General features: G+C 37.7%; 1 protein-coding gene across 1 annotated transcript in view; it reads right to left on the bottom strand.

Moving 5' to 3' along the window:
• CNTNAP4 (contactin associated protein family member 4) overlaps positions 1-22,154 on the bottom strand; it is a 242,690-nt gene that overhangs the window by 60,771 nt on the left and 159,765 nt on the right. The window contains exons 9-12 of the mRNA XM_081107966.1: positions 17,568-17,717; positions 12,469-12,640; positions 5,549-5,655; positions 3,072-3,191 (exon numbers count right to left, since the gene is read on the bottom strand). Of these exons, the coding sequence (XP_080964092.1) occupies positions 3,072-3,191; positions 5,549-5,655; positions 12,469-12,640; positions 17,568-17,717 (549 nt within the window). The remainder of the gene's footprint in view (positions 1-3,071; positions 3,192-5,548; positions 5,656-12,468; positions 12,641-17,567; positions 17,718-22,154) is intronic.

The following is a 22,154-nucleotide window of genomic DNA, read 5'->3' as shown; positions in this document are numbered from 1 at the left end:
AGAGCAGCCAGAATGGGGCACAACAGACAGTGTCTCCAGTGTTTGTCTGAGTAAATAGATGCCACCTGTTTGCATTACATGAAAAAAATCTCTAGACACATTCTAGAGTAATGTCCCCCCAAATCTGTTTCCCAGGTTTACCTCCATCTGCAGTTTTTAGAACCACACATTAATACAAAGGAGCTGTGGCCCCCATGCTCAACGGCTTTCTCTGTGTCTCATCTGAACGTGTGACAGAATCTCAAACTCAAATGTGTGGCACTGAGCTCCCGAGTTTCCCCTTAAAACTTTTTCTGACCACATCCCAAATTACAGCAACTCAAATGTGGTGTTGTTTTTTGCTTCTTTTGTGTTCCCACGCTTCGCACGTACGAAGAGAAAATGGAACCTCCTCCCTCATCTGCCTCATTGTTACCCAGCGCAAGCTTCCATCACCTGCTCTCGCCTGTGTTCCTGCATTTCTTGAACTATCTCCAAACAGGTTTCCTAACTCTTTTGATAGATAGACAGACAGATATTGACTGATATAGAAAGAAATAGGGCTTTTGACAACACCTGTATATATTTTATAGTATGTGTGTAACCCATGGTGCATATATACTTCTTTCCACCCCTGCTCCTGAAGAGGCATTTCCCAACACAGGAGCAATTATAATCCTATTAAAGGAAATCAGATTTCATCCACCATTGCTCAAAACCCTCCAATTTCTCATCTCATTCAGAGTAAGACCAGAGACCTTACAAAATTGTCTGGACCCCATGATTCTTCGCCTCCTGCCCCACCCAAGCTGGTTCTTCTACTCTCCTCCTCAACCACTCGGTTACATGCCATAGTCCAGCCACGTGGGACTCGCTGGTTTCTGAACACATCTGGTAACATCACCCCTCTCAGGACTCAGCAGTTGCTCTTTCCACCGCCTGAAAGACTCTTACCCCCGATATTTGCTGCCTGGTTTAAGGAGTAAATCCACCTTTCCAAACCCTTCCATTTCACATCGCCTTTTTCTGTTGTCTTGCTCCACAAAACTCTAACTTCCTGACACAGCATTATCCATAGGAAATTTTCTGAAATGTTGAAGTAGGTGGCTATTGAAGAGTTAAAATGTGAGCAGTGAGACAGAGGAACTGACATTTAATGTGATCTTAATTTAATGAATTGATTTAAATTTGTAAAATTTATTTCAATTCATTTAGTTTTATTGATTTTAATTAAGTCTGAATCTAAGTAGGCACTTGTTTACTAATGGCTACTATACTGGATAGCCCACTTCATCTAGAATCCATTCCTTTGTGTTTGATGATGAAGGAATCAAGATTCTTTTTAAAACTTTAGACACAATTTCCCCAGCACCACTGGCTGTAAAGGAATCTTGATCCCTTCCATTTGGCTGCTAATCCCTGTGCCAATCACACACTGCCTTATTTAGCCTGTCAGTATAATGTCTTCATATCTGGCAGTTGAGTTCTTCAACTTTATTCTTCAAAATTAATTTGAATCCTCTATTTCCTTCAAATCTGTTGATATATTTTAGAAACTGCTTGCTCATTTTCACCTAAACACTAACAGAACCAGCAAACCAACAGCCTGCTGGAATTTTAATGTAGGTTTGCACAGAATCAATGACTACTTGGGAAAAATTGATATTTATACCATATTGAGTTTTCTAATCAATGAAAATTTTATATATATTTCTCCATTTATTTAGGATCTTAGTTGATCTCAAGATCATTTCATACTTATCTATGTAGAAGCCTTGCACATCTTTCATTAGATTTATTACCATGTATTCAAGATTTTTATGCTATTAAAAATAAATCTAAAATTTCATTTTCTAATTGCTTATTGCTGGTGTGCAGAAATCAATTAATTTTTATATTACTGGTATCCAAAAATCATCCTAAATTTTAGTAGTTTACCTGTAGATTATTTAGACTAGTCTTAATACATAATCTGGTCATCTACAAATAATGTGAATCATAGCTCTTCCTTTCCAGCACTCACTTCTTTCATTTATTTTTCCTGCTTCACTGCACTGACTAGGACCTCCGATACCATGAAAAACAGTGATAACAGCAGACATCCTTGTGTGAATACTGGTAACAGGGTAAAGCTTTCAGTATTTCACCATAAACTGTGTTATATATTTTGGGATTTTTGTGGGGAGTCTTTAACAAATTAAGGCCATTTCCTTCTAATGGTAATTTATTTTCTTTTTTTATCATGAACAGATGTTGAATTTAATCAAATATATTTCCGTGACTATTCATTCTTATTTAAGTGCTAGAGGCCCAGTGCATGAGATTTGTGCACTGGGGGGAGTGGGGGTCCCCTCAGTCCGGCCTGCGCCCTCTCACAGTCGGGGACCCCTTGGGGGATGTCCGCCTGCCGGCTTAGGCCCAATCCCCCTGGAGGTCGGACCTAAGTCATCAGTCAGAATCCCTCTCACAGTCCGGGGCTCTCCCAGTCTGGAACCCCTTGCTCCTTACCACCCGCCTACAGTGGAGGCGGGAGAGGCTACTGCCACTGCCTCTGCACTCTCCAGCTGTGAGCCCAGCTTCTGGCTGAGCAGTGCTCCTCCTGTAGGCGCGCACTGACCACCAGGGGGCAGCTCCTACGTTGAGTGTCTGCCCCCTAGTGGCCAGTGCACATCATAGCAACCAGTCATTCCAGTTCAGTCAATTTGCATATTACGCTTTTATTTTATAAGATGTGTTAAGTAAGGAATTCAAGAATAAACTTCATGTTTACCTACATTAAAAACGTAAATATTTTTCAAGGCTTTTACATGCTTCAATTTCTTAGAGAATAAAGTCTATCCTTTTTGTTTTGGGACTTAACGAAATAAATTTATTATTAGATGTTCTATACACACACCACATACAAAGAAAATAATGACAACATTTTACATCACTATTATTAAACTATTTTTAAAGATTTATGTTAGTTCTACTGAACAACATACATTTTAATCAAATTGTAAATTAGGTCAACTTTCTACTTGCTTCATTTTAATTTTATGTGTAAAGCATTCATGCAAATATTACCATTAAATGAAAGCTGATTAACTCACCAGTCATATTGCAATAGAGAAGAAATGGTTCTAAGGGACCACTTCCATCTGAGTCTATATAGTAAAACCCTGAAGTATTTCCTCTGTGCTTATAGGCTTCACATGACTGCTCATAGATAGCTGTAAAAAGATGGATCATCATAAATGGAATAGAATGATAAGTATATTACTGACCCGAAGAAAAGGTAAAACATACTTTAAAACAAAATTCATTCTTTTTTAAAAGAACTGGTATGGATGAAAGCAGGTTAGATAGAAAAAAAGGAGAATGAGGCTGAATTTTATGACTTTTTTATCACTAAAGGAATATGAGAATACTCAGTCAAAATGAAAATTCAGTTTATTTTTATATTAGGTAGAGCACAAAAGAGAAAGTAGTTGTTTTAAATGTTAAGACACTTATAAGTATAATTTTAGACATCCATCCAAATGGATCTTTCAACATCCATAATAACCTAATATCTGAAGTACAATAGTGTAATCTCCTTAAATCATCTGCTGATGGCCACAGCAATAGAAAAGTTTCAAATAATGTTGTAACTATTCTCCTTTCTCGCAGAAAATTATCTATAGATAAAATCCTATTTTATAAAACAAATATGATTTATACAGCTCTTCAACAATAGTTTAATAATTTACAAAATAAACTTTCTATAATACTCTGTAATGAGAAATCAAGATAATTAAAATTCAAAGCAGAAGAAATATTTATACGAAATATGTCCCCAAGTGGATGCAATGTATTTTGGTCCATACTAGGATGTTTTTCATTATACAATTATATAGTTTCCTTGTACAAGGTTTGATATTAACACCTGTATATATTGTACAATCTCACTGAACACTTGGCCAAATGTACTGATAATTTCCATCAAGCTTCTTAGTCTGTGAAATGAGAAATAAATCATCCCCTGAATGTCCTTCCCTGATCTATTCTAAATTTTTGAAAATTATGTTAATGAGTTTTAGACAATATGAAATAATGTAACTAATTTGCTCAGTGTTACAAAATTTCAGATAATCATGCAAAATTACTTCTTCATTCCTCCACAGTCTGATGGTTTTATTTTTTCCTATTATGTATTACACAGACGAAAATAGAAGCATGGATTGCTTTCCAGTCATATTTTCTAATAAGAACTTTTAAAAGACTCTATTCCTTCCTCTCCTTCTACTCATGCTAAAGACAGTGATGGCTTCACAATAACCAGTAAACAACTTGTCATCCTGGCCCCATTTCTCAGAATGGTTATTGGCAAAAAACAAAACAAAACAAAAAACACTACAAAAAACAAACCTTCATTTAGACTATTTGCTCAAGAACCTAGTAACTCAATAATTGGGTCAAATTGTGGGCCACAGATGAAAATATCTTATTTATTTATCATCTGGCTTTTATCCTCAGAGCTGTTTGGGTTTATATTTAAATGCAGTCACTGATGCCTGGCTGGAGTGGCTCAGTGGTTGAGTGTCAACCTATGAAGCAGAAGGTCACGGTTCTATTCCCGGTCAGGGCACATGCCTGGGTTGTAAGCTTGATCCCCAATAGGAGGTATGTAAAAGGCAGCTGATCAATGATTCTCTCATCGTTGATGTTTCTCTCTCTCCCTCTTTGAAATCAATAATAATAATAATAAACTCAGTCACTGATAATAATTAAAGACAAATAATGAGTCCATCAAAATACATTCACTTGACTTTCTGTGTTGAGTTAGTTACTACCATGGGATGATGGAGGATATGGAAATTAACACAGACTGTCCCTTCACTAGCTGGGTGAGTTGGGTCGAGAATTTTGGCCTCTGGTTACAGTGAGATGTGACTTCAGGGACAGCAAGCATTCTTCATGATCTTAGATCTGAGAAAGCCTCGGTAAGGTGATGCCCAGGAATGACCCGGCTGCAACCCTGAGCATGACCTCTGAGCAGCCCCTTGCAGAGCCCCCAGGGCTGAAAGCCCAGGCTTCCGATCTCAACTCTGGCCAGAGTCCAAAATAGTGCCCAGTGAAGAGACCAAGATGGGTGAGGCTGGTGACTGTGAATAATGCCCTTGGGTCTCCTCATCATATGAATCAAAAAACTGGATGACAGAATGGCATGAGTCTTACAACACACACAAACATTTCATCAGAACAAATGCATGGCTTATGATACAGGAAAAGAGTATTGGTTGTGATCCCAGGCAGGCGTTCACATCCACGCTGTGGCTCAAACTCTTTAAGATGCCTCAGGTAAGGTGATTAATCTCTGTCTGTCACCTCAGGAGTAAATTGGGGATAATAATGGTACCTACTTACTAAGGTGGCAATCAGAATTAAATGATTTGGGACAACAAGAAATCAACTGGATGCTAAGACCTGGGTGTGTGCCTTCCAATACACGGTTGCACATACATGGGCATATATTCACACAGCAATGAAAAGGGAGATGGAACGAGGAAGTCAGAACAGAGGCAAGAAGAAGAGGTGTCTGGCTTACAGCTGTGGCAGGTGGCTCCTGTGTAACCCGTGTTGGCACAGTTGCAGTGAAAGGTGTTCCAGGATTGGGAGCACTCCCCACCGTGTTCACAGTAGTTGGGCAAACACCTAAAAGAAGTGCAGACATAGACACTATTTTTCACTCTGAGATACAGAACACTGATCACATGTCCATGGTCCTGTGAAAGGAGAATGTCAACCATAACACGAAGAGTAAATTTAACATGACTAATGGTTACTCCGTCTGTCATTAAAGCACGTTAATCCCAGAACTCAACCTTAGGTCAATGAACTCATCAAATTTCAACCAATTCTCGGGGAGTTGTGGCTGCTTACTTTTCAACATGTCTTATTCTATCGAGCCCTTTCTCTTTGCCTAAGTAACATTATAACCAATTCAATATGTTGCCAGAAATATCAACAGCTTACATAAAATAACATTTAATCATACTGATTTAATACACTGATTATGTAAAGGAAGAGAAAATAAAGAAAAGAGAGAAGGAAGTAGGAGGGAAGGACATCTTTATTCACTTGTGTCTACTTTCGGGAATGTGGAAGGTATATGGTATAGACCAGTAGTCGGCAAACTCATTAGTCAACAGAGCCAAATATCAACAGTACAACGATTGAAATTTCTTTTGAGAGCCAAATTTTTTAAACTTAAACTATATAGGTAGGTACATTGTTATAAACTTAATTAGGGTACTCCTAAGGCTTAGGAAGAGCCACACTCAAGGGGCCAAAGAGCCGCATGTGGCTCGTGAGCCGCAGTTTGCCAGCCATGGGTATAGACAGATTCCCAAGGCTGTGTCAGGGGCTCCCAGGATATTTAAATGTTTAAGAGAAAGACAGGCATACATAGAAGCATTGAACAGACTGTCAAACCACAGAGGGAAGGTGGGGGAGGGTGGGTGGGTGGGAAGAGATCAACCAAAGACCTTGTATGCATATATGCATAACACATAGACACAGACAAAAGGGTGGTGAAGGCCTGGGGTGGGGATTGGGGGCGGGATGGGAGAGGTCAATGGGGGAAAAAGGGGACAGGTAATACTTTCAACAATTTTTTTTTTAAAAAGGGAAAGACTGGCGCACTCAGCATCTATCAAATACCCCGTGACTTACTGCTCGAGGCATTTCACTTTCAATATTAGATACTAATGACATTCCTTTAATGACACCCTCTCTTTGAGAAGCTGAACCTTTAGTAGTTGATAAAAAATAAGAATCACGTGAAATCAATAGTGAACAAGGAATGAGAGCAGCAGTGTCTGATCTGATCCCAGGCTTTGAAAAGCTGTACAGTACCCAACAGTAAATACATGCAATTACCAAGTAATCCATTGTTTTCAATTAAACATTTTTAATTAAAAAGAAAAATATTAAAAAAGATATATATGTATATAAGTGACTTTTTCAAAGAGTTAATAAATTGTTAGGACAGAAACACTAATAAAGTTGTTTGGACCCAAAATGCTTTTTAAGTGAAAGTAGTAGGTATATCTTTTGGCTTAGGATACAGTGGAAAAAAAAATTACTGAATGATACATTGTGTCCAAGGCTTTAAATGTTCTCATTCATGCCAGATTTAAAAAATAAATTAACCACAAAACCTGCCAAGAATGTATTTAGGATGGCCTTTCTGCCATCTCCTTTATTAAAACTGAGGATGCAAACTTCAAGTTTTGCTTATAGGATTTTTCCAACTTTAACTGAAAATAACATTATTGATTATTCTTGATAAAAAGTAGATGTCCACTGTATAGAAATCAAACAATTCAGGAAACACTAGAAAAGAAATATCATTTACAATCTCAATGCATAAAAATTACCACTGTAAACATACATGTTTATGTGTTTGTGTGTATATATGCATTATTTATGTGTATGTATATGTGTGTACAATCATAACATTCATGTTCTTTTACAACTTGTCTTCTAAAAATTCAAAAATATATGAGTATTTTTCCCTGCCAATTAAGTTTACATATATTTCAGCATTTTTATAGATTCACAGGAATCCATTCAAAGAATGTTTTGCTATGTATTTAATACCTGAAGCATTTCAAATCAGTAACAACCCAGAAGAGAAACATTTTTGAAAATTAAAACAATAACAATCCTATCTGCTCATCAGAAGAGGACAAAGCAATCTATTCCTTAACAGACCTCAAACCGTATTTTAAAGGGGGGCAGACATAAGCTGCTAAGCTAAATTTCTAAAGAATGAATCTTTAATTATTGTCATGCATGTGTTATTTCTAACTGATCTGCTACAAAAAGATTCAGATCCATATTCCGTGATTGTTAGTCAGACGCGACTTTTCACATTTTTTAACTACAAAGTGAAACACTGGATTGTGGATTTTATTTCAATTCATCATATAGTAGTTCTGTTTGACTATTAGCTGTAATCTATAGCAAATCACATTGTTTAGTGAAGTACTGTTTCTCAGTAAAAGTTCTAAACAATTGTGTTGCACACTTTCCTCTTCACCAATCATTCCAGTACAAAGTAAAACAACCCATGAACCCATTTTCTTTAGCGTTTTCCTTAGCCTTTTCCATCATTACCTGCCTTGCTGGTGAACTTGAACAAACTATACATACATCAACATTCCCCAAACTGAAGTGATGTGTACAGTTTTGGTTTAACCTGATTCCCTGTCTATTCCAAAAAAAATTTCAAAACACTTTGATACAATGTAAAACATGGCTAGAAATAAGGATACTGAAGTAAAAATCTATATAATATGATCACATTTAGGAAAATTGAATAGATAGATGCCTATGGGTCCTACGATAATGGTAACCACCTGAAGTCAATGGTGGCCTTCCTCAATCAGTAGATATTCTTAAAAAGATGATGTCAAAATATACCTAATTCTTTTGTTTAATAAGTACTTTAGATCCAAGCGATTTAGTTAGTATTTATTCCCTAACGACTGTCACCCACTGCCCCAGGCCACTTGGGTTTCTGCCAAGACATGGGACATGGTCATGGGGACATGGATGCAGCTCCCTCTGCAGTTCTGCCCTCTCCCCTCGAACATCCCCACCCAGATTCCCTGGGCGTAGGGCCACCTCTCCTGCATTTCCACAGCGGACAAGGGGAGGGTTTGTGGACAAGTGTGGGTGTGTTTATGTGTGTGTATAAGGAAAATGTGTGCGTGTAGTAGGTGTGGGAATGATCTTATGAGTTTATAAGTGAGTGTGTAAAGATTGTGTGTGCAAGAGATAGTGTACTTGTATATGAGTGTGTGTGTATGGGTTAATGTGTGAGGAGGTATGTGAATGTATGTATAAGGAGCATGTGGACATAAGGGTTGTGCATGGTAGGGAGCTTTGGGATATGTGTGTGACGAGCACATGTGTGTATGTGTGTGACAGAATGCATAATATGAGCATGAGCACATATATAAATGTATGTACAGCATTATGCATAGATTTGATCCAACTTAGTTACAGTAAAAAAAAGCAATATTGTTTTAATTCCTCTCCGATTGTTAAATATATTTTAATGTTTCTGTTTGTTTTTCATTGCAATTTATTACACCATGAAATTTTGCATTTATTATACATCAACTACACATTAACCACAATGCATGTTAATGTGCACCGAGGCGGGTGTACAGCCTGGCAGGTAGACAGTTCAGAGGGACTTTCCCAGAACCAGAAGGCTCAGAGTTGACGCTGGGCTCTGCCTCCAAGCCATGCCATCTTAGCCTACCTCTCTGAGCATCTGTGCCCATATTTGTGAGAAATAAATACAATTAAGGACAAGTTCTTAGGGTTTTTATGAGGGTTAATTTAAATACATATTAATTTAAAATTAATTTTAGAGCATAGTTACTGCACAGGCTCACACATACATACACATTCATAAAGTCACTGGCATACCCAAAAGCTTCTTATATCCTTACACAAATACCCACACAATCTTCACACACTAACGCATACACATGCACACACACAAGCACACATCACACAGGTCCACACCATCCATACACGCTCACACACTGTTATAAGGTCATTCCCATACACATTCCCATACCCTTTATGCACACACACCTTCTTTACACACAGACATTCACACACATACAAGTTTAAATACTAATTCAGGGAGAAGTTACGTTAAACACATATAAATTTATAAAATCATTGAGACTTAGCTGTGAATTGAATAAAATACTCACAGATATATATAATACTCTTTCAAGTAATTGTAGATGCATTTTGATAAATGAATACATATTAATATATAAACAATTACTGGAATAGGAATAGCTTTTTTATCCTGCATTTTGTTTTTTATTGTGTGTGTATGTGAAGGTAATTATGTAAAATAGTTGTATAACAATGAATGGCTGGCAATGAGGATATGAATGATTTTATTGACTTCATTACACCTTATATTTTACAATTTTAAAAAAATAATCATGTCTTGCATTCATTGTTTCCAAACATTTATTCTTATTTCTCATCTCGACTGCTCCTCAGAGATAGTTAAAGACTTAGAATCTAGACGCCTATTTGAAAGATTCTGGAAAATATTTCTGACACTTTGCTAAATTACCTTTCTTTCTCCCATATTCCTTTCCAGTTTCTCCCGTTCCTATTTCAATAAAACTTCTAAAATAATAAATAAATAGTAATTCATGCTAAGTGCTTAGCATAGAGCTAGTATACAGATTTATTTTTAAAAGACTCTACTTAATAATGCTTTGGAAGCTATGTCAATAGGTATAGCATATAAGAACAAAATAAATTACTAGAATCAGCCCTCTGTATCTAACAGTTCTGCATCTGTGGATTCAACCAACAGGGATAGAAAATATTCAGGGGGGGAAGTTGCTTTGCTGCTGACATGCACTAGGTAGGTAGTTAGGCCTACGATGGTTGCATCTGTATTGACCATGTACAGACTTTCTTTCTTGTCATCATACCCTAAATTATACAATATACCAGCTATTTACATAGCATTTACATAGTATTAGCTATTATAAGTAATGCAGAGATGATTTAAAGCATAGGGGAGAATCGCATAGGTTATATACAAACACCATGCCATTGTATATAAGGAACTCAAGTATCCGCAGATTTTGTACCTGCAGAGATAATGGAACCAATCCTCCCATGGATACTAAAGGATGGTTATACATATATTTCTTATGAGTATAAGAGAATGATACATTTGGGAATTTATAAGGTATACAAATGTAAAAGTTACTTTTATTTTTGCTATTTTTCTAAGATTGCTAGGGTTCCCCTGACCCTAAAGTATTTCTTAAAAAAAAAAAAATGTAGTCAAGACCTCTGCATAGTTTGCTATTTCTGAAGCCCTTTTAGGGTGTGATATTGGAAGCATATATTCTCCAATTGTACTCTGTTCCTGAGTCTGACCTCCAGAAATCAGGCAGCTAGGGTTCAGGTGTAAATGGCAGGTCCGGAACTACCACCCAGGAGAAGCATGGATCTGCTTGTACCCAAACAACTGTCTGCAGTCTGAGCCGGTCAACAGGACTATCATTCATGGGTGAGCGACCAAACCTCCACCTGGTCCCTGATGGCTGTTACCCATTAGAGGTGGGGGCTCCCTAACTGTGGGTGAGCCCCACCTCCAGGGAGCAGATCCAGGGAGCCTTGCTGTATGCCCTCCTCAAAACTGGGATTAAAGGTCCAGAGCTGATGTGGTTGTGACTATGAAAAAGCTCACTGTCATTTAACTCCCAAGTCAAGCCATTGAGGTTCATTGTGTAAATTTTCCCTTTACATATCACCTTTCATTATAGAAAGACTTTTTTAATCTACAAACTGGGTTAAATAACTAAACGTGTATTCATGGAAAAGAAATGGTACCCTTCTAATGCATTGTTAAATAAGATTGAAATTATTTTTATAGACATAACAATATGTATAGTGTTCAAAACAGGACCAATAGACACTGGTCTAAATGGTCTGTCAGATAGAAATAGATAAGTGTTTGTGTTGATAAAATGTTTCGTACAAATAAAAAGTTATTTTTAAAATTCAGAATTTACTCAAAATTTATACTACACCCTACTGTAGGATAGGGGCTAAGTTTCTCACATGGTTTAATTCTTTTAAATCTGTAATGGTCATGACATTCCATTGAACTCAATAACTAGAGTTAGCAGCCTTACTATTAAAGCATGACTGAAAAGATTCTTTGGGTAAGGTTGAACATGCCTAAAGATACTTTAAAATTATTAACTATCAGTCATCATTCAAAAGTTGCTTGTCCTCTGCAATTAACTCCGAAATCTTGCACCACCATGCCCTGTACTGGAGTCTTACTGAAACTACTGGGTTAGCCTTACACCTTGATCTACACTACAGCTCCAGACTCTCCCATGGGGCAGGTTCCTTCTCAGATTCCCTGCAGAGAAGATAGTAATGGTTTTTTTGAAGGTACATGAGAAGCATAGCAACCACTTCCATTTCTGTGCCTGTGAAAACACTCCTCAGCTATCAGGGAGCAAGAGTCAGGTTGATAACTGACCAAACAGGTCTCCGATTTCTTGGTACCAGACGATCAAAATAATTGTTAGGGTGTCCTAAGACCTAAGCTATTGTGTTTAATGATATATTTTTATACATTTATAGCCACCTAAAATTATAGCAGCATCAACATTATCTTTTGTGAACTGGTAGCTTATGTCTTTATAAACAACATGGTCACGTTTTCTATCTAAATTTTATCATCACAAATATGAAGTATAAAACTAAAAGTTTATTTTTTTCTTATTTCTAAAGTGAACATAATAATCTATTTCCCATGGAAAGGATGATGGTGAAAAAGAGGAAAGAACAAAATGTTTGTTTTCTATATAAATTTTAATCTGCCACCAAACATTTGACAATGGACAGATAAGAATAAGAGTGAGATGGTCTTACCTGTCTGTGATTCCACAGGAGTCTATCTGAAGGTCACTGAAGTTCCCCAGGGTCCCCTGCTGAACTGAAATCAGATCTACCACTTTGTTGCTGATAGAAATGCGTCTCATGCATCCCTGAAATCCACCAAGGGGATTTTTACATTTGGATCCAAAGCTGTTGTCCGGACAACCTGATAAAAACAAAACAAAGTAAAACCGAGAAACACCAAAATGAGTAAAAATTCAGTGTCATAGAATACATCATTAAAAAATAAAACAGGCATTTGATTATTTTATTAAAAGAGGGAGAAAAGCCCATTGCAGTTATCATTAGTTTGATCTCACTTACAAATTTCAATTCATACAATGTATTTATCTTTATTAGCATAGGATTCATAGGAAATTACTACTGTTATAATAATTATGTGCAAGAATACTGACTTGATTCAAATTTTAAAATTATGTATGTATTAGCTCCAGAACCCGTTAGTCAACAGTATTAAATTGTATATAATTTAAAGCCTGGAAATTAGCCTTTTGAAACACAAAAAGAATGGAAAGGATGAAAATGTGCACTGTAGAAAGAAAAGATAAATACATCAATAATAGTGAAATACCTTTGCATTTAAAGCTACCTATTTGGAAAAGAAGTTATATTAACTTAAAATAAAATAGCAAATAAAATAATTAAATGCTTTATTTTAATATGCATACAAGAGCCAAATATACATGCATTTTAATAAATCATAACGGCTTAATGTCAAAAACATTTCACAATTGGATTTTATTTATTCTTTGCCTCATAAAAGAATGTTCTTTTATATTGACTTTTTCTAACATTTATCTAAGACCTGTTACTAATTATTTAAATAATAAAGAACTATAATATTGACCATTATTGTCTGGAATTTAATAATGTTCTAAGTGTTTGTCTACCCAAGTGAAATAAATAATTTTATGGAGTATGAACACATATATTATACTTATGCATCTTTCATTAATCTTTCTTTGCTGTTATGGTTGTCAACCACTATTGTAATTTCAAAGACTAAGAAATGAATCAGCAACTTCCTAATTCGGTACAATCCAAGTTAGTTTTCTACCTGGGAATTTACAGTATCATTAAATACTGTGACTGAGGATACTTACCCGTAATGCTTTGTTTTCCTAACAAAATGCATTTATATGGCAATTCAAGGCCAGATTCATATTCAAAACTGTTATCAGACACTTTGAAATGTTGTATTTTAACCAATGGAGACAGTGAAGTTTCAAATTTAATTGATGAAGAAAATGTAACGAAAGCTCTTTGAGTATCAATTTATAGTGCATAGCACTATATCTGCAGTGTTTAAATTACTTCTGTGGTGTAGGATATGGATACCGTATCTCTATATGTTTTCTCGATGACTTATTAAGCCATTAAGGATGTTAAAATAAAAACAAAGAGGATAATAGTTCAATAATATTTGGGGCAACCACACTATGCCAGGAATATAAACAGCTCTGCTAATCTCCTTTTCTCCAGGTGGTGTTTCCTGACACATTTCAAACTATTTCAGGATAAAATAAATTACGCAAGATGCCTGTAGGAAACAAAACTAAGAAAACTTGCAGTCACAAGGGAAGGTCATGGAACTTTACAGAAAGCACACCCTGTTATCACAAGGCCTTTTATAATCCTAGCCACAGTGTTTAAGAGCAAGAGATGCTAAGAACAAAGAAAGGTTCAAGGCAGGTTCGTCTCATTATTCTGTAATAACAGGTATCACAAGTTCATGTAATGCAACAGCAGAGAGAAGTGTAGCACTGAACCCGTCTGAAACGAAAGTTCTAATCTATGAAGATTTCTGGGGAATACTTAACGCTGAGTTAATGGATGGATCCATTAGTAGAGGCAGTCAGCATGTGAAAGCACCTCAGAGGGTGACAGATAAATTATCACTGAATGTCACTGCCAGAGTGAGATGTCAGTTTGACTTCCTGGTGATGCAGCCAGTTCAGTGGGTGGATAACGTTTGATCTACACAAGCAGGAATGTGTGAATTCTGCACACAGTTTGGTATCTCTAGCTTGTGCCATACAGTGGATTAGTCAATAGCACAAAGATTTCATAGGAGAATATACAGAAATTAATCAGGAGAACCCAGATTTAAAATTGATCATTTACAAATGATAAAAGCTGGCTACGATGCAGCCTGACTTTTTGAAAAACACGCATTTATTTGAGGGGGGAATAGAAAAGAGTAAAAAATGACAGGCAGACAGAGGAGTTTGGCATGGTGTACATCGAGTGCTACAAGTTCAGGAGCCACCCCCTCTCTCACAGTGACAGTGGCTCTGAGACCGACAGAGAATGGAGATGCACCCAGGCTCCCTGAGCAGACTGCTCCTCCGCAGTGGGGTGCTGCAGCCAGGTTGACCATTTGCTGATAAGAGAATTGTAAGCTTGCCATTGAATTTAAAGACAAGCAAGGGAGTACTGATGGGAAGTGTGTCAGAACATGGGATATTTATTTACTTGAAGATAAACTGGCTGAAGAATTAACTACCTAAGAAAAACCTTCCACCTATGAAAGACAGCCTAGTGATAAAGGGAACTCTCATCTACACAGACCAGAAGGTTTTCTGGGTGAACATCCCTCACAGTTTGTCCTGGGGGTGTTCCCAGGACTAGGCTTTCAGTGCTAAACCTGGGGAGGTCTGTTCACCCCATTGCCAGTACCATCAAGCAATTAGGGCCCCGTGCCTGTCCTGCATTTTCGGGGACCTTGTGTAGCCTTCATCCAACCATGCTTCTGCTCATGGCCCCATGAGGCCTCACCAAGTAAGGTGATGTGCCTACTCAGACCCTTCTCCCCACTGTCCAGTCCACATCCAGAATTCCCATCCCCAAAGCCCTAAGTGGGCTCCCAGAGGAATGGACCGCCTCTAGCAAGTCCTGGAGGCACCAAGCTGGGGGAGGAGGCCGGCAGCAGAAGCCCTCGCTCCCAGCCCTGGAAATGTCAGGGAGCCCTGGAGTTGGCAGGGGGTGTATTTAGTGACTAGAACTTCATGCTAGAGTCAAACATATTCTGGTACTGAAGAAAACAGATTGAGAAGATGACTGAGTGAACAGAGATACCTAAGTAAACTTAAGATTGGTAATCTTTTTAAAGTGCCAAAGTTAGAATTTTACTATGGCAGCTTCCACAGTGCATTCTTCAAAAAGTTAGAAACATCTTAATAGGTGTCAAGTCATAAAAATCAGGAGGGAAAGAATAACCCAAATTCAAGACATGAAGGGATATGATCCTGGAAGGACAAATGGGTGCTGGTGATATTATCTTCCTTAAGCTGGAAAATGCGTGTGTAAATGTTTACTTTCAAAAAAAATAATCAGGAGCCTTTAAATTGTATATATTATGTAAGATGTGAACAACAGAAGAAACTGGGTGTGGGCATATGGGAAGTCCTTGTACATCTTTGCAACTTTTCAGTAAATCTAGAACTATTCACAAATTCAAAGTTTATTTAATTATAATGGTGTATATCATATACATCACAACAAAAGCAATCTAAGAGCACATGTGATCTATTTCACTATAAAATATTATGGGTATGAATAAAAACAATAAAAACTTTCCACAAAAAAAAAATAGGTAGGCATTGTTAAATCTGAACATGGACGTAAAATACTTTAAGAATGATGATTCCATTTTCTTGATTTACACTTTCATCCAGCCTATTACTTTTATCTCTTTTTTTGCAACATTTGATAATATGCTTGTTTTTTCCTCCTTATCTCTGTTAGTGCTTCTAAATCTTTTTCTTTGAAGTAAAAGCTCTTGGTTAAGTTGGTGTATGTATTTTACCATTTCTTAAAGGAATATGTTCCTATGGATTACCTGACAATCAATCATATATCCCATCAGGTTTTATTAACAACTTGGTTCAGTAATATACAAATTTTATTAAAGGAAGAAATTATATCTTTTAATATTGTTGGCAGTATGCTGCCTTTCACAGTAATAGATTATGTAGGGGTTTTGTTTGTTCTTAATATGAGGTGAATGATTCATGCTTCCTGTCAATTTTCAGAATGGAATTTGCATTTTATCTATATATAATAAATATATATTATCCATAAAATTCAAGAATGATTCTAGACAAAAGTAACAATTAAAATTTAAAATAACAACAAGAAAAAAAAAAAACACCTCAAGTCACGTTAGAAATAAGCCTAATAGTTTTACAACTTTATCTTTCTAATGGAAAATAACATTTTATTTTAATTTTCAGTGCTAAAGATGCATTTCCATTTCCAAGCTTTCCTTTCCAAGTTTTTAGTTGAATCAAACATCCACTGGATAAGTAAATACTTCATTTGTTCTCTGAGAGAGATGGCCTGGCGTTGAAGGCTAATGCCCAAATTTCACCAAATGTATCAGTTATTGCATTATTACTTAGCATTGAGAAGAGGTTTCTATAACTAATTAAGCTAGATTATTTTGTCCATTGGCATAACATTGCCCTTCTGTACTGGGCAGTAGAAAAGCAATAAGGATGCGCTGAAGATGCTAAGAGGAACAATCAGGAAAATACTTCAGAAAAAAGACATATAAGAAAATATAACAAAGTTTGAAAATAAGAACTGAAGCCCGGCCAGCATGGCTCAAGTGGCTGAATCAGGAGGTCCCGGGTTCGATTCCGGTCAAGGACACATGACTGGGTTGCACGCTCAATCCCCAGTTGGGGGCGTGCAAGAAGCAGCAGCTCAAATGATTCTCTCTCATCATAATTGATGTTTCTATCTCTCTCTCCCTCTTCCCTTCCTCTCTAAAATCAATAAAAATATACTATTTTTTAAAAAAACTTAAAGAAAATAAGAACTGAAGAGGGTGGCCTAATTTCAATCAATCTCATTGTAGAAACTGTAAATATAAGTAAGTTCACCTCAAAGAAAATTTTTAGGTCATAGTTTGTCATCTTGATCCACTCAACATTTCCATGTTCAAAGAAAATGAGACATTATTCCATAGCATTGACATGAGGTGAAACATGATGACATCACCAAGACACAGGGCTAGTAACTGAAAATATGGTTCAACTGCCCATGAGCCCAACCTCTTCTCTTACCTCCAAAATAATAGGTGCCATCTGAATAAACCTGCTCAGGCCCCAGGGAAGCAGCAGTAGAGGCCACCTGGCCATCCACCACCACACTCAGGTGATTCCTCCTGGCAGATATGGAGACGGAATGCCACTGTCCATCATTTAGTCCAACACCTAGGAGAGATAAAATCAGTTAAAAGAGTTATGTCTCAACAGTGAACAATATAAACAGTTGGTGAGGAACAGTAGGAACAGTTGGTGAGAAACAGCAATATACACATCACTCCATCAAGTACAACTCACATCCTATATAATAAAAGCCTAATATGCAAATTGATTGAACTGCTAAAAGACCAGTGGAACGACAGGTCGCTATGACACACACTGACCACCAGGGGGCAGACGCTCAATGCAGGAGCTGCCCCCAGCCCACAGGCCCCATGCCAGCCAAGGCGGGTGCCAGTGGGGGCCCCCCAATCGCCCTGCCAAGAGGCAACCGGCAGCAGTGGTGGGGGCCAGGGCCAGCAAGCTGGTGGCACCAGGCCGGCCAAGACAGATGTCAGTGGGCCCCACCGGTCACCCCACAGATCGGCCCTGATCGCTGGCCAGGCCTAGAGACCCTACCCATGCATGAATTTCGTGTATTGGGCCTCTAGTCTATTAATACAAGGAAACAGAAAGGAAAAGGAGGCAAGTGGGAAATAGCACCCTCTATGGGGGAAATGTGCATTATTACCTTCCTTTCTTAGGGCCTCAATAGAGAAAACAACATTTCCATATTTGGACAATCCTAATGGTTAAAATCTTTCACTTATTTGGCATGGACCAATTTTCAGCTTCCATCATGTAATTCAGCTTTAATAGGGAGGGGTTTGGGAAGATCCCAGATATTTTCGAAAATTCGAGGTTATACCCAATAAAATGATTTATCTGCTTTTTAACACTTTTTACCTATTAAGATAGTAAAGAATATTTAGCAAAATTTATTAATTAATTTATTAATCCAATCATTACAAAATATTTGAAGAAACTATAATGAATATTGAAAATTTATTAGTATAATGAAAAGTTAAAAAATCAAGCAGTGTGCAAAACCGTATTTACACAGTTGAGCCTCATATTTTGCAGATTCCACCTTTGCTGTTTCACCCACTTTCTGTGATTTATGTGTAATCCCGAAATCAACACTCAGGGCACTTTTGGAGGTGTTCACAGAAGGACAGAGCAAAGACTGATACACGTGTTCACGGCTGAAGTCAGACAAGGTTGGCTTCTAGTTTCAGCTCTCTGACATAAATATGTCTTCTCACATTTTTGTGTTTTTGTTGATGATTTTGATGTTTAAAAGACCCTGAGCCAAGTGATGAAATGCTATCCAGTGTTCCTAAGTACGCGAAGGCTATGATGTACCTTCGCATCATATGTGTGCTACATAAGCTTCATTCAGGCATAAGTTACCTTGCTGTTGGCCATTTGTTCAATGTTAACGAATCAATAAGGTGTCTTTACACAGAATCGCACATAAAAATGGTAATGTATGATGGGTTAACAAAAATGTTGTGACCAGAGGCTCTGGAGGCAATGGTTCAGTGTTTGCTAATCTGGTGTTCATATCAACTTCATAGGACATAACTATTGGGAATGAGACTCAACTCTCTATATACCATGGCAGTTATAGTTCTAATTTTTGTATAAATAAGGGAAAGGGCCAAAACCGGTTTGGCTCAGTGGATAGAGCATCGGCCTGCGGACTGAAAGGTCCCGGGTTCGATTCCGGTCAAGGGCATGTACCTGGGTTGCGGGCACATCCCCAGTAGGAGATGTGCAGGAGGCAGCTGATCAATGTTTCTCTCTCATCGATGTTTCTAACTCTCTATCTCTCTCCTTCCTCTCTGTAAAAAATCAATAAAATATATTTAAAAAAAAAATAAATAAGGGAAAGGACCAAAAAGAAATAGCCCTAGAAATAGAAAGTAATTTTTGCATGAAGTTAAATTGTGGTTGTTTATATTCATTTATTTTATTTTATTGATTTTTTTACAGAGAGGAGGGAAGAGGGATAAAGAGTTAGAAACATAGATGAGAGAGAAACACCAATCAGCTGCCTCCTGCACACTCCCTACTGGGTATGTGCCCGCAACCAAGGTACATGCCCTTGGCCGGAATCGAACCTGGGACCCTTGAGTCCGCAGGCCGACGCTCTATCCATTGAGCCAAACCGGTTAGGGCATATATTCATTTTTTAATAATTTCCTGTATTAACAAAGTTTATATATACAATACAATATTGGTTTAACCAAAGTTTTCTTATTGCCTCTAAATAACAATCTCTGGTCCCTCCTAAGACAGTCCCCAGTGTCATGAATCTATGAGATGGTGTAGACTTTGCCTCCTAGAGGGAATTAAATCTCTCAGGTTGAATACTCAGCAGACAGGTGGAATTTAGAGCATCTTTGTTGTGGATTTACCAGTAAGTTTTACATCCACTGATGGTCAACTCTGTATGATCTTCCAGATCAAATTAGTAAATGAAAATATAAGTACTCTATTAAACCCAAAGGTCATGGGTCTCTCTTCTTGATAATATGTGCACTATTTACCAAGCTATTTTCGACCACAAGCTTTCAGACAGAAAATGAATAGAAGCTCCCTTAGGCGATTAAGCTCTTTGCTCTGGACTCACTTAGTAGAATGTAAATTCCACCCTTGGTATCAAGGCTCATTTTTACTTTACATCCATGAAGCAAAACAGAGTTTCAAAGACCCAACTCTGGTTTGCTTTGTAAAGGATAATGAAAAAGACCTGAAAACTGAAGAATATAGGTTAGATACTTTTAGATATATTTGCTAAGAGTAGACTCTGAAATAGACAGCTGAATAGAGTTATATACTCCCTGATGGTATGAGCTTGGGCTAATATCAAATGCCCCAGATTTGTCATCCAGAGCTTCCCCATGAGAAGACACATTCAGAGTGAAAACCCTTGTTCACTTGTGAGTTTTGCATCACACGCACCCTCCCCTCTCTCCCTGCCCCACCACGTGTCTCCTTCCATCTTTTTTCAAAGCATGGGTGTGCCTGTGTACATGACTTTACTCCTGTTATTTCATTTTAGGCTCTCCGTTGGTCCAGGGCAGTGCTTCTCAAACTACCTGTGGTGATGAGCATTTTCTTTTCCTATGTATTGCAGATTGATACTTACACAAAATGCAACCACAATGAATGGCTGAAAAATTAAATAAAGAGGATGTATATAACACATGCCCACTGACCATGTGCTTAGATGGTACAGCAATATCTTACTGCTACAGCAGTTTCTAAGAGCTTCATCTTATTTTTTTTCCATTCGCATCTGAGGATATTTTTTCCATTGACTTTGTAGAAAGAGGGGAAGAAAGGGAGAAGGGGGGTGGGCGGGCGCGGCAAGGGGAGAGAGAGAAACATCAACATGAGAGAGACACATAGATTGGCTGCCTCCTGCACATGCCCAGACAGGGGCCAGGGACAAATCTGCAACCAAGGTATGTGCCCTTGGCTGGGAATCAAACGTGCAAATCTTTGGTTCTTAGGCCGATGCTCTAAGGCAGGGGTGGGCAAACTTTTTGACTCGAGAGCCACAATGGGTTCTTAAACTGGACCGGAGGGCCGGAACAAAAGCATGGATGGAGTGTTTGTGTGAACTAATATAAATTCAAAGTAAACATCATTACATAAAAGGGTATGGTCTTTTTTTTTCAATAGTTTTATTCATTTCAAACGGGCCGGATCCGGCCCGCGGGCCGTAGTTTGCCCACGGCTGCTCTAAGGGCTGAGTGAAGCCAGCCAGGGCCATCTCAGTTTTTAAACCCATCCTGGTAACAAGTATTGCACTGAGCCAGTTCTAGTGGGGTCTCCCCCACTGTGAGTAGCACTGCTCCAGGTAACTGCTAGGTTAGGCACACAAGAGGATTAAGCCAGAGGCTCAGGAATTTCTTTTGTCCACATGGAAACCAATTTAAATTAAGAACAAAAAACTGTTGGGACAGCCCACTCTGTTATCTGACACAGTGCAGTGCATCTATCCACCCAGCCAGCAGGTTAGGAAGCCATGCTCTGTTTGCAGGGGAAACTTCAGGAAGCGATTCTCCAGCCTCACTGGTGACAGACATCATTCACTTGTGATAAAGAGACTTATTATCTGCCATTGGGATTTATCACTCAAATTATAATGAAGGACCTGTTTAATTCATTTCACCTAACTATGCATAATGAAAAGGATCATTTTTAAATCAGATTCTATTTTTTTAAAGTAGATTATTCCTTCCCATTTTTAAGTGGAATGAGAAGTGAGCACTGTCCAAAAGCTTGCAAAGAGGGAAAGGAGGAGGAGAAATAGAATCTGTACTTTTTCTTATTCGTGATGTTAGGTAACTAAATGCTAATTCCAGTACACTGCTCCCACCGCTTATAATTTTTGAGTCTGGGGAGGGGGGTATTGTTAGTATAATAATATAATAATAATAACAGTTTTATTGAACTATTATTCATAACTGGTACTGTGTGTTTTATATGATTGTGTCATTAATAACACTGTTATTATTATTATCATTTAAATATGGAGAAATGAGGCTT

The sequence above is a fragment of the Myotis nattereri genome (assembly GCF_964212035.1).
Source record: "Myotis nattereri genome assembly, chromosome: 15".
Classification (NCBI taxonomy): Eukaryota; Metazoa; Chordata; class Mammalia; order Chiroptera; family Vespertilionidae; genus Myotis; species Myotis nattereri.
This window is presented reverse-complemented; position numbering and strand designations above follow the sequence as displayed.